General features: G+C 35.7%; 1 protein-coding gene across 3 annotated transcripts in view; it reads right to left on the reverse strand.

The window, feature by feature from the left end:
- Positions 1–25,084, reverse strand: part of Wdr81 (WD repeat domain 81) — a 107,564-nt gene that overhangs the window by 61,529 nt on the left and 20,951 nt on the right. For all 3 annotated transcript variants that reach the window (XR_014127505.1, XM_081731512.1, XM_081731513.1), the window contains exons 4-9: positions 24,414–24,570; positions 21,755–22,674; positions 17,555–17,755; positions 15,976–16,121; positions 11,476–11,663; positions 5,252–6,449 (exon numbers count right to left, since the gene is read on the reverse strand). Coding sequence is in view for 2 of the 3 variants with exons in the window: in XM_081731512.1 (XP_081587638.1) it covers positions 5,252–6,449; positions 11,476–11,663; positions 15,976–16,121; positions 17,555–17,755; positions 21,755–22,674; positions 24,414–24,570 (2,810 nt within the window). In the remaining variant the exon portion in view is untranslated. The remainder of the gene's footprint in view (positions 1–5,251; positions 6,450–11,475; positions 11,664–15,975; positions 16,122–17,554; positions 17,756–21,754; positions 22,675–24,413; positions 24,571–25,084) is intronic.

Consider the following 25,084-nt stretch of genomic DNA (forward strand, 5'->3'; position numbering starts at 1 on the left):
ACATTTTACTACATTATGCTTCTAAAATGAAAACTATTTTATATTTACTCGTTTACAATAAAGATCATTGAGTATTTATATTTCTTGTATTAGAATAGGGAATATTTGTGGCAACAAATACAGCGTATGTGCACCATTCATCCAAAACACTTTAGAGTTAGTACCGTGATAAAATGGAGTTATGGCTACAAAAGATACTAAAATATAATCCTAGTTAGATTAATTAATATAGACACATTTAAATTATCTTAGGCAATCTTATGAAGTTCCCGCTTTATGGCAGGGAAATATTAAAATAACGGGGCCAGAATTATTTTAGTTAATACCGGTATGTCAAAATCAAATATATATTTTATGGAGATAAGTATCTTCATTATGCTGCGTAAAATTTCCGGAAATTTTGAATCCATTATAAAAAAATCTTCCGTTCAGAAATATTGGCAAAAACTAGAAAATATCATTTAAAAACTATTTCTTCGCCTGATGTTAATCTTATTTGTGTCTGCAGCACATATGCAATGTATTTCGCCAGCAGGAAAAATACTTAAAGGAACAGGTTTTAATTTTACTTTTTTAGTTTTACGAATTCTGGTAAAAATCCCTTTTTATTATTTGTATATTTTTCGAATAACTCAAAAAGAGAGTTTAATACTGCAGACTATTTCTTTTCAAGAATAATTACAACAGTTTTATTTTCGAATGCTTCTTTTTTAAAAATTTGGAATATTGAAATTTCTTAATTTATATTTTTAACGTGTTTGAAAAAAAAATGGTTTTATGTATGTTCGGGCTGTAAGTGGGTACTCTAGTCGTTCCCAGCGTAGACGGTGAATACAATTTTTTTTTTTCCTGAATGATTTTCTTTGATCATTCCTTGATAAGAGTGAATAAACGCAATATTGTTTCATCACCAGTCACTATCCAGTGAAAAAAGTTGTTCCTCTTCGCTGCGTGACGCTTCAGAATACTTAGTAACGTCGCCTATCTGGTTATCTTACGGTTCTCAGATAGTGCTCGTGGCACCCATTTCGTGCACACTTTCCTATACTTAAGGATAGAGATGCAAGGGCTCGGAAAAAACCGGCTTTTTTTGGGAGAAAAAAACTCTGTTTTTTCTGCTTCGCTTTTTTGCTTGGGAAATTTAGGGCTTTTTTCAAAATTTTGCTTTAAATTGATAAAGCATACTTTGTTTCGCTTCTCTACAGCACAAGAACTCATTTGATTAGTGGTTGATGTTAATAATATAGAATCTCTAAAATAAACCATAAATTTCGAAGATTTTTTTTTTTTTTAATTCTTAACATATTTACATTATGAATTCCAAAGGATTAACCAATATAGTATATAATAATTTCTTAACTTCTTATACACAAAAATAAGTACTTTTTCTTTATATAAAAAAAAAATACACAAATAACTAGCAAAACTGTATGTAGTATTTTTACTTCAAAATACCACACACCCTCTTTTTGAAACAAAAAATAAAACATGAGAGAAATACATTTATATGATATTCTTAAAAGTTGCACATCAAGAGCTTGGTTTCGGGTGGTACTGTACATTCTTGAAATTTTTAAGTTTTACCTTTCATATACATTGTATGAATATTTCGAACAAATTTTTCATTCATTGATCAGATACGTAATAATGTTACCACCTATCAGGTGCTTGGAATCTGCAAAATCGGTAAAATTCCGATTTCTATAATGCACTGACTGTTTCTTAAGCTTGTTCAGAATCGGGAAAGTACCAAATTTTCTGTTAATGGATCATATGCGTAACGGACTGTTCATCTGATAGTGCAGGTTCCTAGACTTATAACCACCATCACGGTTTACCCAGTCCTGAAGGTTTCTGAATTTTTAACGAGAGGAATTCAACATATCATTACGAAACTTTAAAAAAAGAGAAACTATGGAATGCATTTAAATAGAGTGGAAAGAATCAATCACTGTTCCAATTCACAAGAAAGGCGACAAAACTGAATGTAATAATTATCGAGGCATTTCTCTTAACATTCTATTAACAAGATTGATTCCATACGCAGATGAAATGATTGGAGATTATCAGTGTGGATTTACGGAAATCGACCAGATATTCGATAAATACTCGAAAAAGAAATGGGAATATATTACCCTGTATATCAGCTGTTTATTGATTTTAAAAAGGTTTACGACTCGGATAGGAGGGAAGTATTGTACAATTCTTACAGAATTCGGAATACCGAAAAAGCTAGTTAGATTAATTAAAATGTGTTAAAATGAATCCCAAAGTAAAGTCCGAGCAGAAAAATTCTTGGCCATGAGCTTCCACGTCGAGAATGGCCTGAAACAAGGAGATGAGTTATCGCCATTATTGTTCAGCTTTATTCCGGAGTACGCTATAAGGAAAACTAAAGATAGCAACCAGACCCTGGAGCTGAACTGTATTAACCAGGTTATGGCGTATGCTGATGAAGTAAATTTAATAGGGGATGATAGGAGAACAATAGAAAGAAATGCAGAGTCCTTATTAAACGCTTGCAGCGACATTGGTTTAGAAGTAAATGCAGAGAAAACTAAATACATAGAAAGTTCACCGGGATCGTAATATGGCAAATTATGGATGCGTTAAAATATCAAATAATACTTTCGACAAAGTGGATACTTTCAAATATCTGGGATCAATATCACCAGACCATAATCATATCCACAAAGAAATTAATATTCGACTAAAATCAGGAAATTCGTGTTATTATTCAGTTGAAAGTATTTTGTCGTCACGAATTCTGTCGAGGAAATTAAAGCTTAAAATATATAAAACGATAATCATGCCTGTTGTGTTTTATGGTTGTGAAACATCGTCGCTTGAGGGAAGAACGCAGACTGAAAGTATTTGAAAATAAAATCCTGAGACGAATATTCGGACCCAAGAGGAACGGGAATAAGGGAAACTTCATAACGAAGAACTGCATAATTTATACGGTTTACCAAACATCGTTACGGTCATCAAGTCTAGGAGGCTCAGGTGGGCAGGTCATGCAGCCAGAATGGAAGAAGGTAGAAACGCTTTCAAAATTTTAACTGGAAATCTAATCGGAAAACGTCCATTAGGAAGACTTAAGCGCAGATGGGAAGGCAATATTAAAATGATCTCGCAGAAATAGGAATCAAAGTAAAAACTAGATCCAGTTGGTTAAGGATTGAAGTCAGTAGAAAGCTTTTGTGAACGCGGCGTTGAACCTTCGGATTCCATAGGACGTAGAGAGAGAGAATATATTTAAGCACAAATACACAACAACCATGAGTGAGTGGTTAGATTTTGCGCTTCTATCGGGAAGTCCGGGATTCAACCCCGCATTCGACCATTTTGACGAAAGTTTTTCTTAATTGTATCTGTGAATGTAGAGATAATGCGTGTACTGAGAGTTCTGGCCGACTTCCTTTCTTATCGTTTTTAAATCGTTGTTATTACTAATTACCAACAATGACGGATTTGCGAAGGGGGTTAGGGTGGGGATGCCTTACGGGTGAAGCTTGTACCCCGAAATTACAGAATTTCTAAAACAAACGAAATATTTGTTATGCCTTTACTCATAAACTTCAAGCTCTTCTCAAATAAAAATTGGTATTTTTAGAAAAACTAAACATTAATAAGAAAAACCCCTCCCAAAATACTTTTCTAAATCCACCACTGATTATCAGTATAAAATGGTATTCAAGGTTGTATCCGGAAGGTTATTGCTGAATATACAAACAAAACGAAATATTAGTTACGCTTGTTCTCATAAACTCCCTAATAAAAATTAGGAAATTTTAGAAAAAACAGACATTAAGCAGAGAAACACCTCCCAAAATACTTTTCTGAATCCGCTATTGATTATTTGTATAAAATGGTATTCAAGTTTGTATCCGGAAGATTATTGCTAAATCATTGCACAGCTACAGTGTAACAAGAATGTGGAAGTACGCTTTGACAGATATACTAACAAACGTAGTACGCTCTGACGGATATATTGAAAAACAAAAGTTTAACTTATGTGCTAGAAGCTAGAGTAGGCCTATTAATCTCTAGGAAATGAAACACGGATGACTAAAAAGAAATGATGTAAAAAAGAAAAAAAAATGTCGATAACTCAGAAGTTAAAATAAAGTTAAATATCTTCTACAGTTGCCCTCAAATACTACGTACTTTATGTTTACTTTAATTCATAAAACATGTGTTCCATCCATCATGATGGTGAATTCCAGAGCGGAATATAGCATTTAGGTCATGAAATCTTATTTAGCTTTAAAGTATACTATAAGAAAGCTATTTAAATAGAAAAATCATGAAAATAAAACAAGCCAAAATTCTAGTTTTTTCCCCCAAAAAAGCCGGCTTTTTATGTGCAAAAAATCATCGATTCAAAAAAGCCGTCTTTTTTGCATCTCTACTTAAGGACATTAACAACAATGTTCTGCACAACACCAGTCTCAGCTCAACTGATATTAAGCATAATGTTCTTCTGTCCACACGAATACACTCATTCTTACGAACACAGGTCACGTCAGTGGCTGAGGTACTGGGTCTACTCCTGTGCCCAGATTTGCCATTAAAAATGTTGGTCTGTCCTTTGAAGGCAAGACACCACTTCGCTGCTATCTTGAAACTAAGCCCTCTCCATACACCTCTATAATCTGCTGATAAATGTCAGCAAGTGCTGTGTTTTCGGCCCACAGGAAAGGCACCACTGACCGTAATTTTCCAAACAAATCACCACTTTAAATGTCCACTTCTCGGATATACATGATCAGAATCCGAAGTCCTCAAATTTGAACAAGACAAACATGTTATTAATCTAGAAATAAATTGTCGTTAAGTTGCAGTGAATAACACAAAAGTTATATGTTTTTTAACCTTTCTTTCCGATCATCCCTCGTAGTACATGAATTCGTTTGATTCTCAACACGCACATTATTTTAAATAAAATATAAGTGGCCCAAACTTTCAAGTTAAAATGACATGAAGTTTAATGTCCCATTGGATAAAACAGCAGCTGCTAAAATTAATAGTAATAATAAAAAAGTAATGAAATAATAAAGTAACAGAAAGCAGAAGTACCTGAGGAAATTAAAACACACACACATGTACTTCACTAATTTCGTACCAATAAGATTACATTTTCTTTTAGCTGACAGGATATAATCGTGGAATGTGTAAGTATCTAAACATCATACGAAATTAACGATCACACAAATGTTTCAACTCTTAAATTTAAGATTATACTTACTTGAGATGCGATCCTTTAGCCCTGAACTCTGATCTTTGGTAATAACGACTTCCATTCTCTGAATATGTAACATCTCTGTATCCTCCAACTGCCTCAACTAATGATGTCACGAAATTGTTCAAAAACACTTGAAGTCCTAGTCGAACAATCAACTGCAACAGAAAACTATGATGATAAAGCTTCATGTGTTTCATTGATGGTTCTTCGCAATCGAACAACTTAACGATTGGATCTAGTAACACTTTGACAGTTCTCTGAGGACCAAGTGCTTGGGCAACCGGGTCAAACAGATACCAGGCGGCTAACACAGAGGTATTAGGATCTTCCATAAGCTCTTTAACATAGGGCAGAAGTAAGTCCACACCTTCTGTATTCAATTTCGGCAGCAGCACAATTAATTCTCGAGCAAAAGCCTTCACTTTACACTCACAAATTTTCTCCATACTTTTCATTCGTTCTTCTTCAGATATATCACTGAATAACAATTCGTCTCGTAGTGAAGTATACTCATGAAATGTTTGTAAAAGTTTGTACATTTGGGGGAAATAAGAGGGAAATGGAAAAATTGAGATCAAAGGTTGTAATAATTGATGCGCTGAAGGTGGAGGAAGACCCGTCGATGTAACAGTGGGATATTTAAAAGGTAAAAGAGGTTTACCAGACTTTTCAGAAGCACTTTCAGATACCTTTTCGTCTTGTTGATATTCATCAATATTAACTTGCAACAGTAAACTTGCAGCTTGTTTCACACATTTCGGAAATTCAAGCAGATCATTTTTCAAAACAAACCTACAACACTTCAGTCTTTCTTCAAATTTATGTGAACAAACTGGTCTGAGTTTCGATGCATAAAATAACTCCATAACTAAGCACCCTAACACTTGCATTTCTTGTACTCGTCGACTAGCCACGGCTTGTTTATAGTTTATACTATCACCAACACTGAGATCACTTAGTTTTGGCAATTCGTGGAACGTTTTCCCTACAAAACTAAACAAAGACTCAACTTCATTTAAAGCAGCTACCGCGTTATAATCCTTTGGCAAAGAAATCACTTTAGGTTCTGGTTTTTCTTTATCTTCAACAAGTGACGTTCTCGATTTGCTCAGAAATTTAGTCAACGCTAAAGATCTGGATTCTTCCTCCTCAAAACCTGAGCTGTGATCTTCATCTTCACTTTTCTCTGGTTTATCACATTCTACAAATAAAAGAAGATATATATATATTTATTAAAACCACCAACAAGAATTCTTAAATTTTACCATATCAATAAACTGTCATACTTATTTCCTGTTAAAAATAAACCTCAAAAGTCTTCGCATTGTATATGTATACATCTTTGTTTGTAGGAATCTCATTATTATACTATTATTATTGTTACAAAATCTTATTTGAACTAAGCATGCAAAAAACAAGATACTCAGAGCATTCGTCACGTAGATTAACGAACTGTATTAGCTTTGTGACAACGAATTCTCTATTAATCTTCCATATTATTGTTAATATTTATTTCTACATATTTTAATCAATATAACAATGAAGTAACATTATTTTTACCTGTTTAGCTTACAGGAAACTTAATGACACCGTCTTGAGCTTAATGACACCGTCTTGAAACAGTATTTTATAAAATTGACTGTTTTTATTTGAATCTCAATCATAAACTTTTTTTTTTTTAATTGAGAAAATTTATATATTTTAACCTTCTGACTGAGAGTCTTAACCTGCCCAGTTGAAAATTATCTTACTATTATTATTATTATTATTATTATTATTATTATTATTATTATTATTATTATTATTATTATTATTATTATCCCTTTCTAACCTGAATTTTGTTTTGGAAATGATTTTTTTTTATTTTTTTTTTTTTTTTTTATTTCAATGGATTATATGTTAAGTGTGCGCGAACTAGCGATCGTGGCGAAACCGTACACAGCTCCAATCCGTTGGTAAAAGCTAGAACTACGACGCACGAGACAACTTGCAATCATTCGGTACGATATATGCGCTATGTTAGCCAAGAACGTTTGTGATTCCAATTGGAATCATACGGTCAGAAAAGGTATTTAACCTATTGTATCGGGTTATAGATTACAAAGTGTGGTATTTTTGCCTAAATGTTTGCAAACTCAAAATAAAGACATTATTATTATTATTATTATTATTTATTATTATTATTATTACGAAGACTGTAGAAACTAATGTAAGAATAGGCATATATTTTTAATAAACAAATCAGAACATTAATATTGCATATATTGGTAGAGTAATTCTCCCTCTAGATGACAATACTACTCAATACAGTCTTCAACACAAACATATATTTGAGTTGTTATTAAATCTAATTCTCGAAAATCGTCAAAATAATTTAGATATTTACTGTTGTACGACTTCTATCACACTCAAATTTACGTACTTCGTGTCAAGTTGTTATTTAAAAGAATTGCCCTTTTTTTCATTTAACCGGAAAGCCGGAATTGGAGGATTCCAAATTCACTCTGTACAATAGATCAGGGGACTACTGACGTGAACGTTTTGCCGATTGTCTGATTTCTTATCAAAGGTGTTTATGGTGGTGCTCCCTAATGATAAATGTAAGTTGTTCATAGATTGCTGTTCAGTTCCTTAATTCTAATAGATTATATGAGCTTCTCGAATGTCTCAGTGTACTGCTCCCTGGTCATGGTATGGTCTCATTCCAGAAAATCAAAAAGGATATCATCCTGTCATTTCCAAAAATTAGCTAACTTAGGCCTTGGGGAAACGGTGTGACACCAATCAATGGTTTTCTTTATTCTACATAAAGGTATGCCCACATTTCATCTGTTAGCAGATGAAAAAAGAAAACTCGTTGGTTTCAAATGGCTCCAGTAGATTTCCACTTCTTTTGTCTTTTATCTCATTTATCTGCAATTAGTAAGAGACATTTCCACAGGCTGCAATTTGAAGGACCAGTTCCCTTCAGTTATGTATCAATTTTGGATTGCTTTCGATACGATCCCATATTATCAAATCTTCCACCAACCCTGTACTGTATTTAATTTCCTTTATCTCAATTTAATCTATTGGGTTGCTTGATCATTTATATAAACTACAATAAAATCTTATAAACTCTAGTGCACGCTTAATTTCGTCATACAATTATGAACTGTACAAATACTAAGACAGATTTTCACTGAATATTAGTTTTTTACACTTCCAAATAATGCTGTGCATAAGTGTCGGAAGTCTTATAGGACGGCTTTGTCCGTCTATGTTGACAGGTATCAGAGCAAAAACGATAAGAGATATGAGAAGCGGTTTTTTGCAATCAACTCACCTTCCCAACAATCGGTTCCGCCTTTTCAGTTAACCTTCTATTCAAACCAGAAGTAATTTAAATTAACCGTTTCCGGTTTCAATATTTATAGCCACAGAACAAAAACAGAAATAGACAGCGAAAAACGATTTTTTTGCAATCGACACATCATCTATATTACCACCACCCGTAACCGAAAGTGGCTGAATTTACTAATAGTTCTGATTTTCATGGAGCAAAAACTGTAAGGGATTTCACGAAGCGATTTTTGCAGTGGTGGTTCAAATTAACGGGTTTTTGGTTTTCACGTTTATCGCCATAGAACAAAAACAGTAAGGGATAACAAGTAATGCCTTTTGATATTGTAATATCCTATGTGATGTCGTAAACAAGCAATTCCACGCATCAGATGTGCTGTCGTAAACAAGCAATTCCATGCATCAATGTTTACAAACACCACCACATGGTTCGGCAAGAGGATCTCCCACCAGAGGGGCCTATAATCACATGCAGACGACGGCTTCTGGCCCCTCCCACGGAGCAGAAGACGACATCTTAGCAGCAGCGCCACCGCCACCCAAAGGACTCTATAAATTGGATGGACGAAGTCAACTCGATACCAGTTTTCTGGTGACCCTCCTTTAGTCTGCTACGGGATTCTTGGAGTAACCTAACCCCAGGCCTCTAGTCTGCTACGGGACTACGCCTATCCTATCTCCTGGCTTAGCCTGCTACGGGGCTCTGTTGGCCACTTAACCCGCCTCTGCCTGCTACGGAGCATTGATTCCTTAATTTCACTCCTCTTAGCTTGCTACGGGGCTCTGTTAGAGATCCTGTCTGAGACCTTACGGTCAAAGACCACCTACAATTAACCTTGCTTCTAGAGAAATTAAAATTGTATAGTATTTTGTGAAAATACTTTTATAGAGGAAGTTTTATAATAAAACTCGTAGTGGGAGTCGATTTCGGACGCTCTTTTTATTAACTGCTCTACCCAAAGATCCTATATGAGACAAAGTTTTATAATATGAATTCAGTGTCCGAGAAACACGTTCTATCTTTGATCTTATTACTATATTGCAACCAGTACTTATAGACGTACCTACTATAACTACTAGTTATACGTTTGGAAGTCTACCATAATTTCACACTCTGGAACGGAACTCACTTGTTTGTACAAGAAATTTACAATGCAGTCAATTTATTCTTCAGACAACCAATACACACATCAAAAATAAGATGTTCTTAGATATTCAAAAGCCACGTCTCTCTGCTTAAACTTAAAAATCTTGTCTCGGGCATTATTGTAGTTTGGAACGTATCGTAAGTAGCTATTTACTTTTGACAAAGATGAAATCACCAGTTCAGTTTGTTTTCTTACAATCAGTACGTATAGAAATAGTTGTGAATATTGTCTACTACGTCCTTCCACATATTCTCGTAATTTAGCTCAATATGTCTGTCGCTCAATGAAAAAAGAATGCTTATCTGCTACTTAAATTGGCGCAATAGGCTGCCTTCGAAATAACACGTTGAAGAAACAGCAAAAGTTCTGTTCGGTAACTGTGTAATATGTTGGTCATTGTTTAATTTTCACTAGAAACTAACTTATAAAGTAATAACTTCTGCAGTTTCCTACCATGCTAAAAAAACTGATCGAAGGTTACCAAATAACCCTAAGGTTCTTCTTGGAATTATTTTGATAATTCTTTTAAACTGTTGAGGATCCGGTCTCTTGGTTCGATCCCCGGAGGATTCACAACAGAAGAAAACATTATTATTTTTTTTATTATTGATTTATGTAGTCTAAAGGCTCGAAGAGTATTTTGTATTACTTTTCTTTTCTGTGTTATTAAACCCAGCATGAAAGGCAAATGTCCTAGAAGTCCCTCACCTCTTCCTCTTCCGCTTGTGCAGCCGATGACGAACAGACGAGTCGCTTAATCTTGTTTTCCGTGTCTAGCTTCTGCAATCAGCATTGAGGAAAACGTTCTCCTGAGGTTTGTGTTTTCCGTATTTACACCTAGAGTCAGAGATTCCTGCCTTCCGCTTTGTCTTCAAGTTTTTGCCGGGTTCGATCCTGATGAGTCTGGGCTTGGAGGACATCGCCTCTGATGAGGTCGGCCTGGACAACGAACTTCGGAGTGACGTCGAAATGATGAGGTTGACGTGGGTGGCGTCAAGAGAGACGCCTTGACCATATATGGAAAACCGTATGACAGAAAGGAAGGACCCGGAAAAACAGAACTGAAATAAAACCATTGGAGAGAGGAGTCTCGTGGCAGAAGTGGTTGGATTGTTGTCAAAGGAGCTTCTCCGAATTCTCTCGCGATACCTAGATACGGAATCATGGATTGTTTGCATCAGATTACGGTAAAGTACCATTTTTGCCAAGCAGTATTCGAACACCAGGCTGTATAAGCTCGCCCCTAGAAATTCATCACCTATGCTCTACCTTTCCTATAAGTTTGCCATGCTATTTTCTAAAACGAGTTTGACTTTCATTTCAAAACTTATCAATAGATGCATATCAGTATAATACTTGGCCTTATGCCATATTACCAGTGTATAGTTAAAAAATGCATTTATATTGGAACGAATATTAATCATATTAGATTTCATTGGTTTACTCTTAATGTATCTTCCCGACATTCATACCGTAACTGGAAAGGTCAGAATTCCAGTCACGTTTCAAAACATTACGCTACAATTATTATTAATAAGAACTATATAATTTTGTAAAACCCAATAAATGCCATAATCTAACATTTAAAAAGTACGGACATTCAAGACAAAACTGCGCTTTCGAAATAATAATAATAATAATAATAATAATAATAATAATAATAATAATAATAATAATAATAATAACTGTACTCTACAATACCGTACACCTAAAGCTTTTTAACATCTTAATACTTACTCTTCTTTTCTTTACCGAGTCCAAAAGGAATTTTTGGTGGAGTTTTGCCATAATACGGTGACGGCATAATGCGATGAGGATGAGGCTGTGCAAATAGCTGAACAACTCCAGTGTTTGACAAGTTTGTATGGTTGTCCACAAGATGAAGACAAACATTCTTGCTTTTAATTGCAGCAGATCCTGATAACCTAAAATCCAAAAATTACAACAGACGTTAAAAATACCGATTTTCAATGAAACTAAAATTAAATATAATATTTTAGTGTATATAATTCATGTGTATACACGTGAAGTCTATATGTACAACGTGCACTTTTCTTTCTGCTATTTTATTTATTTATTTATTTATTTATTTACACTGCTCTACAAAACTTAAGCAACTCAAAGAAAGTACCAGAAAATAAAACTGCAAAAGACGGTACAGGTGCACAATGCAACACAAATGAAGGATTTAGGATGTACAGGGTGGCCGGAAAGTTCAGAATCACAATACCCCAACATGTAAAACTGGACTGTGGGAGGACATAGTCAGTCAATATGGCGTGTGACTACCACGAACAGATACACATGCACAATTTCTGGCTTCCCGCAAATCAAAGTATTTAAAAGTCTTGCGGCAGATGGTGCCAAACCTCCAGGAGAGTTGTTCGCAATTCAGGAAGAGTTCGTGGTGGTGGATTGCGCTGCGCTATTCGCCGCCCAAGAGAATCCCATTTTTCACATGCTCGATTGTATTCAAGTCCGGCGAGTATGCAAGCCATGCAATGCACGTAATGTTTTCGCTCTTCAGATACTCGAACATCAGATGTGCATGGTATGGCGGGTACTGTCATCCATAAACAGGAAGTCCGGACAAAATTCCCCGCAAAATTGCGCACATGTGTATGGAGAATTTCATCCGAATAGCACAGACCTCCTAGCATACAGTCCTGCTGCATTGAATCGACGACGAACAGTTTCAAGACTAACACGTTGACCCCACGTCTGGAACAAATCACTTGCCAGTTGAGAGCACAACGCTTGACTGTCACGTCTGGCAGCAATTGTGAGAAACCGGTTATCGGCGCCCGACCACTTTCTCGGATGACCTTCTCCATGAAGTCTACTGACTGTATGTCCATTTTGGAAGCGACTTCACAGCTTTGACACAACACTTTCCTTCACATTGAATTCCTGCGCTCCGTCTACATGGGATCGACATAGTATCAGTCGCTCAATTATTCGCCCGCGGTCAACGTCACTCAAATGCCGTCTTCCAGCCACTGTAGGGTATTTATGCTTGATATCCCACACAGGAACCACCAACTCACTGCTTGCATCCTCGGACACAACTAGGCTGTTATGTACGCTTCGTGGCAAAATATGTTCATTGCGTTTGCAACGATGCTATGCAGGCGCTATAGCGGACTCTCGCATTGCCTGTGCATCTCAGTGTATGTATATGCCTTCTACCAGTGTTCAATAGGCTCCACACGTTGCTCATCCCACGTTCTCTCTGGTTGCTTAAGTTTTGTGGAGCAGTGTATTTAGTCTTATTTTACATGGCGAAGTTAAGGCTAATCATGCCTTGTCTCCCACTTGACCATGCAATCCAATAGTATAATGATTAGTAATACAATAATAATAAAAAAAATATATAGTCTTCTTCCCACTACGAAAAAGTAGGTATATTCTGTATATTTAAGATACACAGAATAACTTAGATAGCTGAATTAAATTATATGTGTTTTCATTAAATTGCGATGTGAAACGCGTAAACAGAAATCATATGAAGACGAAAATACACTTCATGGCCACGAGTTTGTCGGAAAGCACCCAAATTATACCATCCAGGACCACACAACAACAAGTAATTCATGGTATGAGCACCATGCTATCAGGTGGTGCATATAGCAGTATCTTTTACTAGCAACGACTGCGAGTATCTCATGAACCTAAATTGTGCGGCGTGTTACATACGGATATAATTTGCTGTTGCTCTTTCCTATTAAAACCTGAGTGTGTGTTCTAATGCAAGCATATTTATACTCGTAAATACTCTAACTAAATTTTACACAGAGAAAAAAGCATAGAACATTCTTACTTGTACCTCAAGTTATATGATTCACTTAAGCAGGTTAAGTGTACTACGTCACTTTCTTCAGTAACATTTTAAAATTGCTAAACTGGACGCATTGTTACGCTCCTACAATTTCAAAGGATTAAGATTTTACTATTGTTCTAGAACAGTTACCCAGGTAGGAGGAACCTAACTATCTATCCAGTATAGCAATTTAAAACATTACGGAAAAAAGAGGCAGAGTACACTGAAACTATCTACAAGATATAAGGAAATAATTCAATTTAAATTAGGTATCTTACAGCATGTATTATATATATATGGGTTGGACAAAATAATTTCAACAGATCCAAACGAGTAAAAAACATGCCTAGTACGGTATAGGAACTTCATGCACCAGAGGTGAACGCTCTACCACTGAGCCACTGCAGCCCCCATTTTCAAAACAGAGTACAACATATCGAAGATATTCAGATCTGGCAGTTGTGAAACCCATAGGATGTGTAAAACTTCCTGGTCATGCTCCGTAAATCGTATTAGCCTACCCTAACTGTACAACAGGGATCCAAATCATTTTAATAAATGCCATCCCAAGTAGGAAACACCGTTTGGGCACTGCGAAGGCGTGATCGCTTCAAAATTTGCTCAGGGAGTGGGCAGTCATTGTTCCATACAGTGGACAATGAACTTTTCAGAAAACTATATCACCGCCCACACTGTCCATGAATCATGGTTGGCAGAAGACAGTACGAAGCGTAAGCTTCAGACGGTGATAGTCTGACGTACACAAGCCTTGTTGTGGGAAGCAATGTGAATGTCGATTTACTGGACCGCATGAAGTGTTTTCATGGCTCAGCAGCTCACGCCATGTGGTCCTTGCACTACCGGATTCGTTCAGTCATATTTCCTGGTGTCACCAGTGGCTTGGCTATAGCAGCCCTACCATCAATATCCATTTTTATGGAGTTCCCGATGAACTGTTTTCGCGGAAATCGGAGTGTCTCGGTGACAACCGACTTCTGGTAATTTTAGTTAAGTTGTCTTCTTACTTCTTGCCACAATTCGTTTTAATGCCCTTGTTCCATTTGACACTGGAAACAATGGCTCTTGATACACAACACTTCCACTTTCGTTACAACACTTGCCACCGTCATCACATCTCTCGTTGAAAGTCCGCTAGTCTGGCATTTGAACACACTACCACCACATGGACAATAAAACATGATCAACAATCGCAACACTTGTTGTGCAACAACGCTCGAAACTTACATGTAATTTCCGACTACTGTTCACATTATTCTGTCCAATTCCTGTATAAAACATTTTAAACATATCACTGCCATTTTTTTTAAAGTACCATTATCTTTCTTTTGAAAGCGTTTTATCCGAACCTTTTCAAATATAGTTCACTATTTAAACTTTACATAAAAAGGGAAAGTGATGTGATATCTTACTCAAGGCAAGAGTATGATAATCAATGACCCGTAGCTACTGTGAAGTTTAGTATTCATTCATTTGTTCGTCTCTTTTTGCCAATAATAATAAAATAGAGATGTCTAACATGGGCGAGATTTGTCACTTATATGGTAACACATTGAAGGTACACAGAATCCTAATTGAGAAATCCTACGGGAGAGATACCAAGGAAAAAAAAAAAAAAAAAAGAAAGAAACAGAGAGGTGAACATCAGCAATCTAAGTTCGATTGGCTTGGTACATGATAAAATCCAAGAGAAATTTTATTCCTATAGCAAATTTTCGGGTTCGTTAAACCATAAATTAATTAGTCAGCTACATAACAGCTGGATCCCAGACTATCTCCGAACTCAAATCATTTGGAACGGAGATTTTTTAAAAAAATATGTTGTATGTAGTTGCATATGTAGTTATTGTTTTAAACATAAAATTGTAACTGAAAAGAGACTTACAATCTTACTCTGTAGGCTAAAAGAGGAAGATTATTAATTAAAGAAAATGACTGAAATTGGTGAAGTGACAATGTGGAAGGAAGTAAGAAAATCCCTACAAAATGCACGGAGACAATGTTGTCCACACCACAAACTCATATGACCTGGGATTGAACCAGAAGCTTCTTGCCCTAGAGATGAGTAGAGTACTCTGCGATTGAGCCAACAACTGGATAGGATTTTGGGAGGTGGCGCGGACTTGCTCAAATATCAAAAATTTTGAAATATCATCGTCTTCTCCAAACATGGTGACAGAAATTCACATTTCAATACCAAAGAAAAAACATTACATCATATACTATGCTGTCGAACTAGCAACTCTGACCCCTATTTAAAAAAGAAAAAGAAAAGAAAAAACTGTGGTATTCCTAAGGGGTTTAATTGCTACTAATTAACAATAAGTTTATGATCACTTAGAAAAATTATTATCCCAGATATTACAATAGATTGCATATTTATTCGTACTTGTACTTACTTATATCCGAAAGTGAGATCTATCCAGTGATGTAGTCTTTCGGATACATGAATACTTTCCAATGCTTGTCTATGCACTTCTATAAAATGTTCTGGTGAAGACGCCCATGGAGGAATTTCAAGATCAGGTAAATCTTCATGAATTGACTGGAACAATAAATTAACATATAAATGAACTTCAAAATCATTATAATGTATTATTTTAAACTAAAATTTACTTCAAGACTATGATTGAAAACAACGAAAGTGTCAAATGATAAAGTTTATGAATGTAAATATCACCACTTTACTATGTCGAACTGCACAATTCAACAATAGCTAAAACAGCACGAGAAACAAGCAAGTGTTCATAATTCCCTAGTACTTCAACGATTTAAAACCAAAGAACAAAAAAAGTAATTCCAGTATTTTACAATACAATACGTACTTTTAAGACTTACTGCCATTACAATATATATCAATCAATAGGAATGGAGGAAATGTGTCGCTGGACGTTCGTAAAAGATTTATTAAGACACTGGTACGGAGCGTGGAGCTTTATGGATCAGACACGTGGACATTGAGAAAAATTGAAATACTCAAGCTGGAAGCATTTGAAATGTGGTGTTGGCGCAGAATGCTGCGTATATCATGGACCGAAAGGAAAGGGAATGAAGACGTACTAAAAGAAGCTAATGAAGGACGACAGATCATGAAGATAATAGGAAGAAGAAACAGCATGCTTGGCCTCTTATTCGGCACTCCGATTGGATCACCGTGCTGGTAAGAGGGAAAGGCAGAAGAAAAACCAAAAAGAGGAAGACCAAGGATGGAATGTCTAGATGCAGTTACGAAGAAGAGGCCTTATCAAAGTATAAAACAGCTCTCCCAAGCGAGAGAAAAGTTTTAAAAAAATTCCATGTTGCCCACCAACCTATGGTTGAGGTGAACAAGTGATGATGTATTGTTTTATGTGGTTAAAACCTGATTCGTACACAAAATGATAAAATAAAAATGATATGCAGTTATAAAATAAAAATGATAAAATGATAAAATAAAATAAAAGGTGCTATGCAGTTCATGGAATAAAAATTAGGAGTACAACAGTTTAAAAGATGAGTATGCATACTGAAGCTGATCGCGTTATGCATTATTTAATTCGTACTATTTAATACACGTTATACATTATTAACTTAAAAGTGAAGTCACGGACAATTTCGAAGCAAACCCTTACTGTGGCGGATAGAAAGACAAAATGGAACTAGATGAGCAGTGACTGAAAGAACATTCAAAAACTTTTGTCCACAATGCACAATCTGGGAATAAATTTGTAATCCCGTATTCCATAGTGACCACTTTCTTACTGCACCATCTTGATATCCTGTACTTTATTAGCGTTGACTTCTACTTCTGCAGAAGCGAAGTACTAATACATACTATATTACTTTCCATATGTCAATATTAAGATCCTTTGTTTTATCTAGATTCTTTTCCCTGCATTATATCCCTCTTCATCAGGTCATCAAATTTCAATAGCATTAATTAAAGGTAGTTTAATACTAATCTGAGTGTATTTGAACAACGGTACTACGAGTACCTACCTTAAATGTTAACGGATCCGTAAAGAATTCAGGTATACATTCATCGGGTGTCCACTCTTGCATTCGTTGTATGGATGATGGATATTCAGCAGGTACCCATTTTGTTCTCACATATTTACACAATATTGTCTTTGGTGTACGCCGTGCCATATACACGTAATACGTTATTTCGGATAATACATCAGAGATATGATGTGGAACCTACAAAACATATATACATATAAAATTTTTCAAAGTTATAACATGCAAAGAACAAGTATCCAAGTGCCTTTTATTTAAAATCACAGGTTTGTGTATCACATGGATATTTATTCGCAGCGTCTTTATGAAAGAATTTAAGTTTAAAAAAAAAAAAAATGCCTACCAGAATCTTTAATGAAATATTCTTCACTGCTGTAAATGATTACTTTGTATTATGTTTTGAGAAACACTATCACAAACATCAGATTAGTAATTAGCAACATTTACAGGGTGTCTACTAAAATTCCTCAATGAAACTCCGTGACTTTTTCGTGACCTTTTCTTTACCAAATCATAAAATTTCCTAACATTCTCAAGAGCGAATTTGGATGCGAATTAGGCCGAATTTTCATCCATACGATAGAAACGTGCTTTGCTTGCGATTTGGTAGCGTCTAAAGCCGACCATAGACATTTTTGGTGGTGAATTTTGACGTTTTATAAAACATTTTCTGATCTGTACTTACTTTTGAACAGTAAAAAAAAAAAAAAATAATAATAAAAAAAAATAAAAAAAATAAAAAAAAATAAATAAATTTCGTGACTTTCATGACCGTTTTCTGATTTCGTGTCTCTTCGTGACCGATAGATACCCTGATTTAATAGTTTCAAATAATGTTGCTGCTCAACACAACTTAGACCAAAGCCACTATATACAATAGTAAGAAATATTTCATTACGAACTTTAACATGTTCCATATTTATAAAAAGTTTTATTTTTTTCAAATTATTACCACATATACCTTACCAAAAACACTCCAAAGATGGCTCTCGCATAATCTGAAAGGGCCTTAATGTGTAAAATGCTTTCACAGAAAAAAAAAAAAAAAATCTTCAATTACATGGAATATTGTGCGCAAAAATCCCTAATCGTAATTTCCTGCCTTTATTGACCTACCTTCTCATTTCTCTATTGCCAGACACTGTTTTACAAATTCGTTAATTTCTCTTTCATGCGCTCTAGTACAACTCCTAATTCAAGACTCAACAGGTTTATACAGTGCCGGCAAAAAAAATCTTTGCATTGTGAAACAAATCAGAAATCATTACAAATTCATAATATTGAAGTATTTTATTGTGGCTAATACTTTACAATTAGTATTTTGTCATATCGCCTTTACATTTTATCACCATCTGCAGTCGTTTAGGCATTGATTCAGCCAGACTGGCGAAGTATGTAGAGTCCATGATTATCCACAGTGTTTTGATCGTTTCCCTTAGATCCTTGATGTTGTTTGGTCGTGTCTCTTGAATCTTGTTTTTTATGACGTTCCAGGCGTTTTCGATTGGATTAATGTCAGGAGAATTACCTGGCCACTCTAACAGAGGAATATTATGGTCACTGAGAAACTTTTGCACGGCCTTGGACATGTGGGCCGGGGCCCCATCATGCATAAAATAATTACACTCATGAATGTGCCAAAAAGGAATTAAATGTTCTTCCACAACATTATTATAATTGCTTGCTTTCATGGTTTCATTCTTGGGAAGAAAGTACAATCATCCTCTTCCCTTGTTACCACTGAATGCCCCTCACACCATCACACTATCAGGGTATTTAACGGTCTTAACTGTAAATTTCGGGTCATACCGTGAAGCAGTACTCGGACGGCGCACCATCTTAGATCCATCCCGGATCAACCTAAAAGTGCTCTCATCACTAAACATAACTTTTTTTCCAGTCTTCAGGTGTCCAATCTTGATATTTATTACAGAAGTCGAGCCTTTTTCTCTTCATTGCTGCTGTGAGAAGGGGTTTCTTCGCAGCATGGCGACTTGGCAAGCCCAGATCCTTTTGCAGACGGTGACGAACTGTCCTAGTTGCGACATTCTGGAGGAGCTCAGGATACTTGGTTTTCAATTCTACAGCCGTTATGAAGGGATTTGACATAATTTCACGCTTTAGAAGTTTATCAGTCCTTGGTGAAGTCTTTCTAGGTGCACCGGAGCCGGACTTCCTACATGGTACAGTTCCAGGAGGAAATGACGCCGCTGAACGCTTTAGCTGGTAAATTGTCTCTCTTGATACTCCAAGATCCCTGGATACAGCGATTACCAAATCACCTTTCTCCAGAAGAGTTAAGGCCCGGGATTTCTCTGCCATTGTCAGCTTTTTACGACCCATTGTGTGTAATCAGAACAAAGTTATAAGACCACTTACTTTCAAGAACTTAAACAAAAATCTAGCTGCACAGAGCAAAGAAAGAACTATCTCGCTGTACAACGCTACGAGGCACACTGAGGTTCTGATGGGTGAGGGAAGATTGCAAGTGGCGCGCTAATCGCTGACGTCATCATCAGGCTCCTCTCATATTTTTATGGCGGGAACGGCGCTTGACCCCGTTACGTGGATTTTGCATGTAAAGTTTATTTTTGCCACACAATGTAAAGATTTTTTTTTTGCCGGCACTGTATATAGTGTGGCAAATAAAAAAACGAAAATGAAATCTTTAAGTTGAACGTCCCACGGTTATGCCGGTTAAGCTAAAGGAGATGGTGTGTCCACCACAAGGTCTACACGGCGCGAGCTGGGATCGAACCAGGGATCCCAAGAACCAGAGGTAAACGCTCTACCACTGAGCCACCGCGCCCCCCAGTGTGGCAAATGTTCTGTTTTTGTTTTGCTCTTTGAGGTATGTTTACCAGACAGCCTGCTAAATTAAATATAAAATGAAAAATGATAACAGTCAAGATAAGTCGACATTACTACCTTATAGAGATCGTTCAGATCAATTTGTGGACATAACTTAACTTGCTTCCCCTTTCGTAATAAAAAAACCAAAATGTCGTAAAGTAATGATCTGTGAATCTATCGTCATTACACTTTTGCAAATGTTCCACCATAGTTTTTAGCTCCTGAGAATCCTCAATAGACAAAACAGAGGTTATTCTATCCTGCGGATAACTCACATGCCGAATACTTACAGTATAATTCACTCTACATCTACATAAATGTCACAAAATAGCTTTGATGGTTCCTTGGGTGGCGGCTCTTGAAAGAATCATATCGGTAAAAATTAAACTTTTATTGCTTCAAACTAAATGCTTTAACTTTTGTATACAAGAATTAATACAATACGTAAGTTCTTCTCTTCGTTTGAAGCGAGAACAGATGTGACTTTGCTCAAGAACCGCCATTAATGTTGAAGTTTAATATCCAGTTCCAACACCAACGCTATATAAAAAAGGAACATTAACAATTAATTCATGAAGAAGCCTCTCCATAGGGTTGAAGTTAGCTGACCGTTACAACATTTTTCTCAACCTAGTGGCTATGAAATGTTGTCATATACGTGTATAGAAAAAGACAACAATACCCGTATTGACTGTAAGCTATATACCCATGTTGTATGTATTACACGCCGACACTAAATTGAATCTTGTCTTCCAAGTAACAACATTTGGCAACACTACTACTACCTCAAAAATTGTAATTATTAAAGAAAAAAAAAAACCGCAAACTTAAGTACTGATAATAGTCAGGCAATGAATCTAAGTACATCTAAAAACCATACATTTCCATTAAATACAAGGAACAAGACTAACTGCGAATTTTTAATGTCAGCATGGCTTTTCTCCATGTGTAATGTGAATATATCTATTTCCAATCATTTCTCTTTTTCTCTATACATCGCTCCAATAGGGCACACATATTTATACTAACTGGATTCAAAATACGAATTATTTACGTCATTTCTCATTTTATACTTCCTAAAATTTTAGACTTCCTAAAATTAATGTTTAATTAGTTCTCATATCGGACTAAATCAGAATCACAATCACCAAAATTTGCAACCACAGACGAATGAGTGGCTTTTTAGAGTTAAAGAACATTACTATGCAGTTTTCACCAAAATGTTAAATTTTGAAAAATCTTAACAAAAAGCTTAGGAGATTGTATTTTGGTGAAAAAGGCCTCCGTAATAGTGAGTTCTGACGGCAATAGAAAAAGATTACTTACCTGAATTGGACTACGGTTTGAACTGTCGAAATTCTGTCCTTGTGGAACATCGTAGGTAAGATCTAATTGTCTATCGCCTTTATTTAATCGGAACTTGGACTTTGACAGGTCTCTCCAGCCTCCGAAAGGAACAGAAAAATCCATTACCCATGGCATTACATGATGATGATTCGGATTTCCATATTGTCTTCCGGCCAAATAGTTTAGAGCCATTATATAATCAAAGTTCGACACTTTTCCACGAACCCACAGTTCAAGTAATTGGTTCAGTGCAACACTATGAACCGACACTGCTCTGTCGAATAGTTTTTCTCCAACACTATGAGAAATATTTCGTAAACTATTTTTGACTAAGCTCTGAGCTTCTGGATTTTCAATTAGAACATCTTGATTAGTGGAACTATAATCAGTTGAAGGCAATTTTGTTTCCTTAACATTTAACGAAGAAGCACTCGTACTTGTTCCTGTCATTGGTTCATGGACGTTGTCAAGTAAATGGGGCAGCACTTGTACCCACAGATTTTCAGTTATACAAATATCTCGCAGCGTTAAGTTCCCGAGAGCTAGACCACGGTCATGCATGGCTCTCATTAACTGAAGTAACTGATATAGGATGAACAATGGTTTGGTATACGAACTACCAAGAATCGCAGGGCTGAATGTAACACTGTCATACACAGTATGTTTCACAAACGGCTGGGCAATTAAAAAATGAGTGCTACAGTCCATAACGAAATAGGCTGGCACCACATTTGCGTGAGGTTCATGCTTCCTTGATCGTAGATGAAAATCATCCGTTTCTTTTCCTTTAGATATCACAGGACATCCAAAAGTCCGCAACAAAATTTCAGTTAATACTATATCACAGTCTACTAAGTGAATATTTGGGCTTTCCTTTCCATCAACAAACAGCGACGAACCTTGAAAAGAGAACAAAAACACGACTATCAAAAAATAATTGTCAACATGAAAACACAGAAGAAGTTGTTGCGGGTTGTTCGAAAGTGTTGTGTATTGACTTGCATGGATGACTGTTGCTGTATGTAAAGAGTGGTCAACATGGCCCCGAAAATTACACACTATTGAGAGGGCTACAGTTGTGCCCTTCCCAACATTCGTTATAGTCAAATAAGTAAACAGCATACAACAAAAGGTTTCCGTATTACGATATCATTTATATTTTTACAATATGTTTCATTTAACATTTAGAACATAAATGTTATTTTATCTGGCAACTGCAGTATAAACGAAGAAGAAGAAAATTATATAACATATGTCAGAAATAATCTTATTTTGTAAATATGTATTTTTCAGTTGTTAGTTGTAAAACGTTTTTGGATTGGTGGAAAAATCAGTGATACGATTGTCAAGGTAACATGTTTCGTTATAGGATATATATATGACTATTCAAGATTTTGGAAGAGAAGACGCATTTCATAAATATAAATGTGTATAGTGCATATTTGAAAAAGATTGGTAATTATCAGAAATATAACATTCTCCATATGACAATCTAGTGTATAATGTTTTAACAAATTAAAAAGGTATAACATTTAAGATATTAATACAGCGAACTGTGTGTGTAATATCTGTGTGTCAAACGTAGAGATCAACGCTGTGTTGAATAGCATGGTCATGCCTACTTCTGCTGGGACCTCCAATATTGGGCATCGCAGATACTGGAGAGCACGGCATAGTGCAAAAAGACCCTCTTTCCTGGTTGCAAAGTTTGTCAAAAGGAATGGAACAGACTTGATCAAACAGTGCTTCAGCACAGTTTCCTTCAATGAAAACAGAGAAGCAGGCGGTAGCTAACAGACAAGACTTACACATTGATCACAGGTTATGGTTGCGTCGCGGTATTTCTTAAGCTAGTAAGGAAGTCAAATTCATTACCATAAATCGGAAACATTCTAATACCGAATTCGTGTACTTTAATTACAATACAGTGCTCCTTGGGCACGACTACCGATTACAAAGATTTAAAAAAGGGAAGTAAACTCTATAGCAAGAGACAGAGCGCAGTCAATGGTGTATGGGTATGCTTGTATGGAGGCCACAAAAAAGAAACTATTCTTCAAGTAAAAATAAAATGAAAGACTAATTATCGATAAATAGGCTGTTGTGTTCTACTATTCAATAATTTAGGTTGTTTGTTAAGTTTGATTTGTTTGGGAAAATTGTTCTTCAACGTATGTGACGTTTGACTCAAATTGTCCGTCTTGAATCTTAACCCAGCAACTGTTAAAACAGTAAGTAAACATAATTAAAAGACAATTTTAACAAAATACGAACAATAACTCAATACAATGTAAATGATACTATAAATTAGCAGCTAACAATATTTAACATTTGTAAAAGATAATAAGTTTCACACAGCTTTGAGAGAAGGTACCATTTACAATGAAAAACATCTCACTAACAAAACCAGTAAGTTTTTTACGTGTCAAAACCAATTACGAATTTAAAAAGTGTTAGTTATATACAATTTAATCCTGTGCCTACAATTACATATAGATTCTAAGCTTTTCCCATGTGAAGAATGTCAAGCAACTGGGTGACTGAGTTGTTGCAGAGTACTGGAAACATTGTTTCTAGCATGCACATCTTTGATTTGCATCAGCAAGCTGAATCTTAAAACACATTTTATAATACTTACTCATATACTTTTTATATGCTTCCTTCCATAGATTTTTATGATTTGATTGTGATACACAGTGCAGAAGTTGACAGAACGATAACTGGGGCTCTGATTCAGACATCAAATGGCGAGAACGAGGTAAAGGGATTACCTTCTTCTTCTGCTTTTTGATTCCCTAAAATAAATGTTACATACATCAAAGAATCGTTCATTATATCTTTCAGTATGAATTATTTCTGGTTTTTTATTAGAAATTTTTATATTAACAATGTGTAATATATATTTATAAAGTAACTAGCTGAAACACTTGTCGTTGTCGGGCCTTAATTCAGAACAACGAATAAGAGAGAGGAAAAGGTCCTCACTCAATTCCCCGGTATTTATTCTATGCTGTTATAAAAACCCACAAAACCATAGGTACCAGGAGTTGCATACACGCACACGTTATCAGAAACCGTAAGAATGGGCCTATCTGGTTTCAATGATGTAAACAGACTTCGGGGGAGTTGGCTGAAATTCACCTTAAATGTAGAAGAGACTATGCGGATTCTATATTCGGAAAGCAAATTGTCCTAAAAAGGATGGAACATACTTAAAGAAAGAAAGAAAAAAAAGTTAATGGAAAAAGGGAGATGGCTGAAATTCAGCTTAAACATAGAAGAAAGAAGCTACGTAAATTCTATATTTCA

Source organism: Thermobia domestica, chromosome 11 (genome assembly GCF_964235325.1).
Source record: "Thermobia domestica chromosome 11, izTheDome1.hap1.1, whole genome shotgun sequence".
Lineage (NCBI taxonomy): Eukaryota > Metazoa > Arthropoda > Insecta > Zygentoma > Lepismatidae > Thermobia > Thermobia domestica.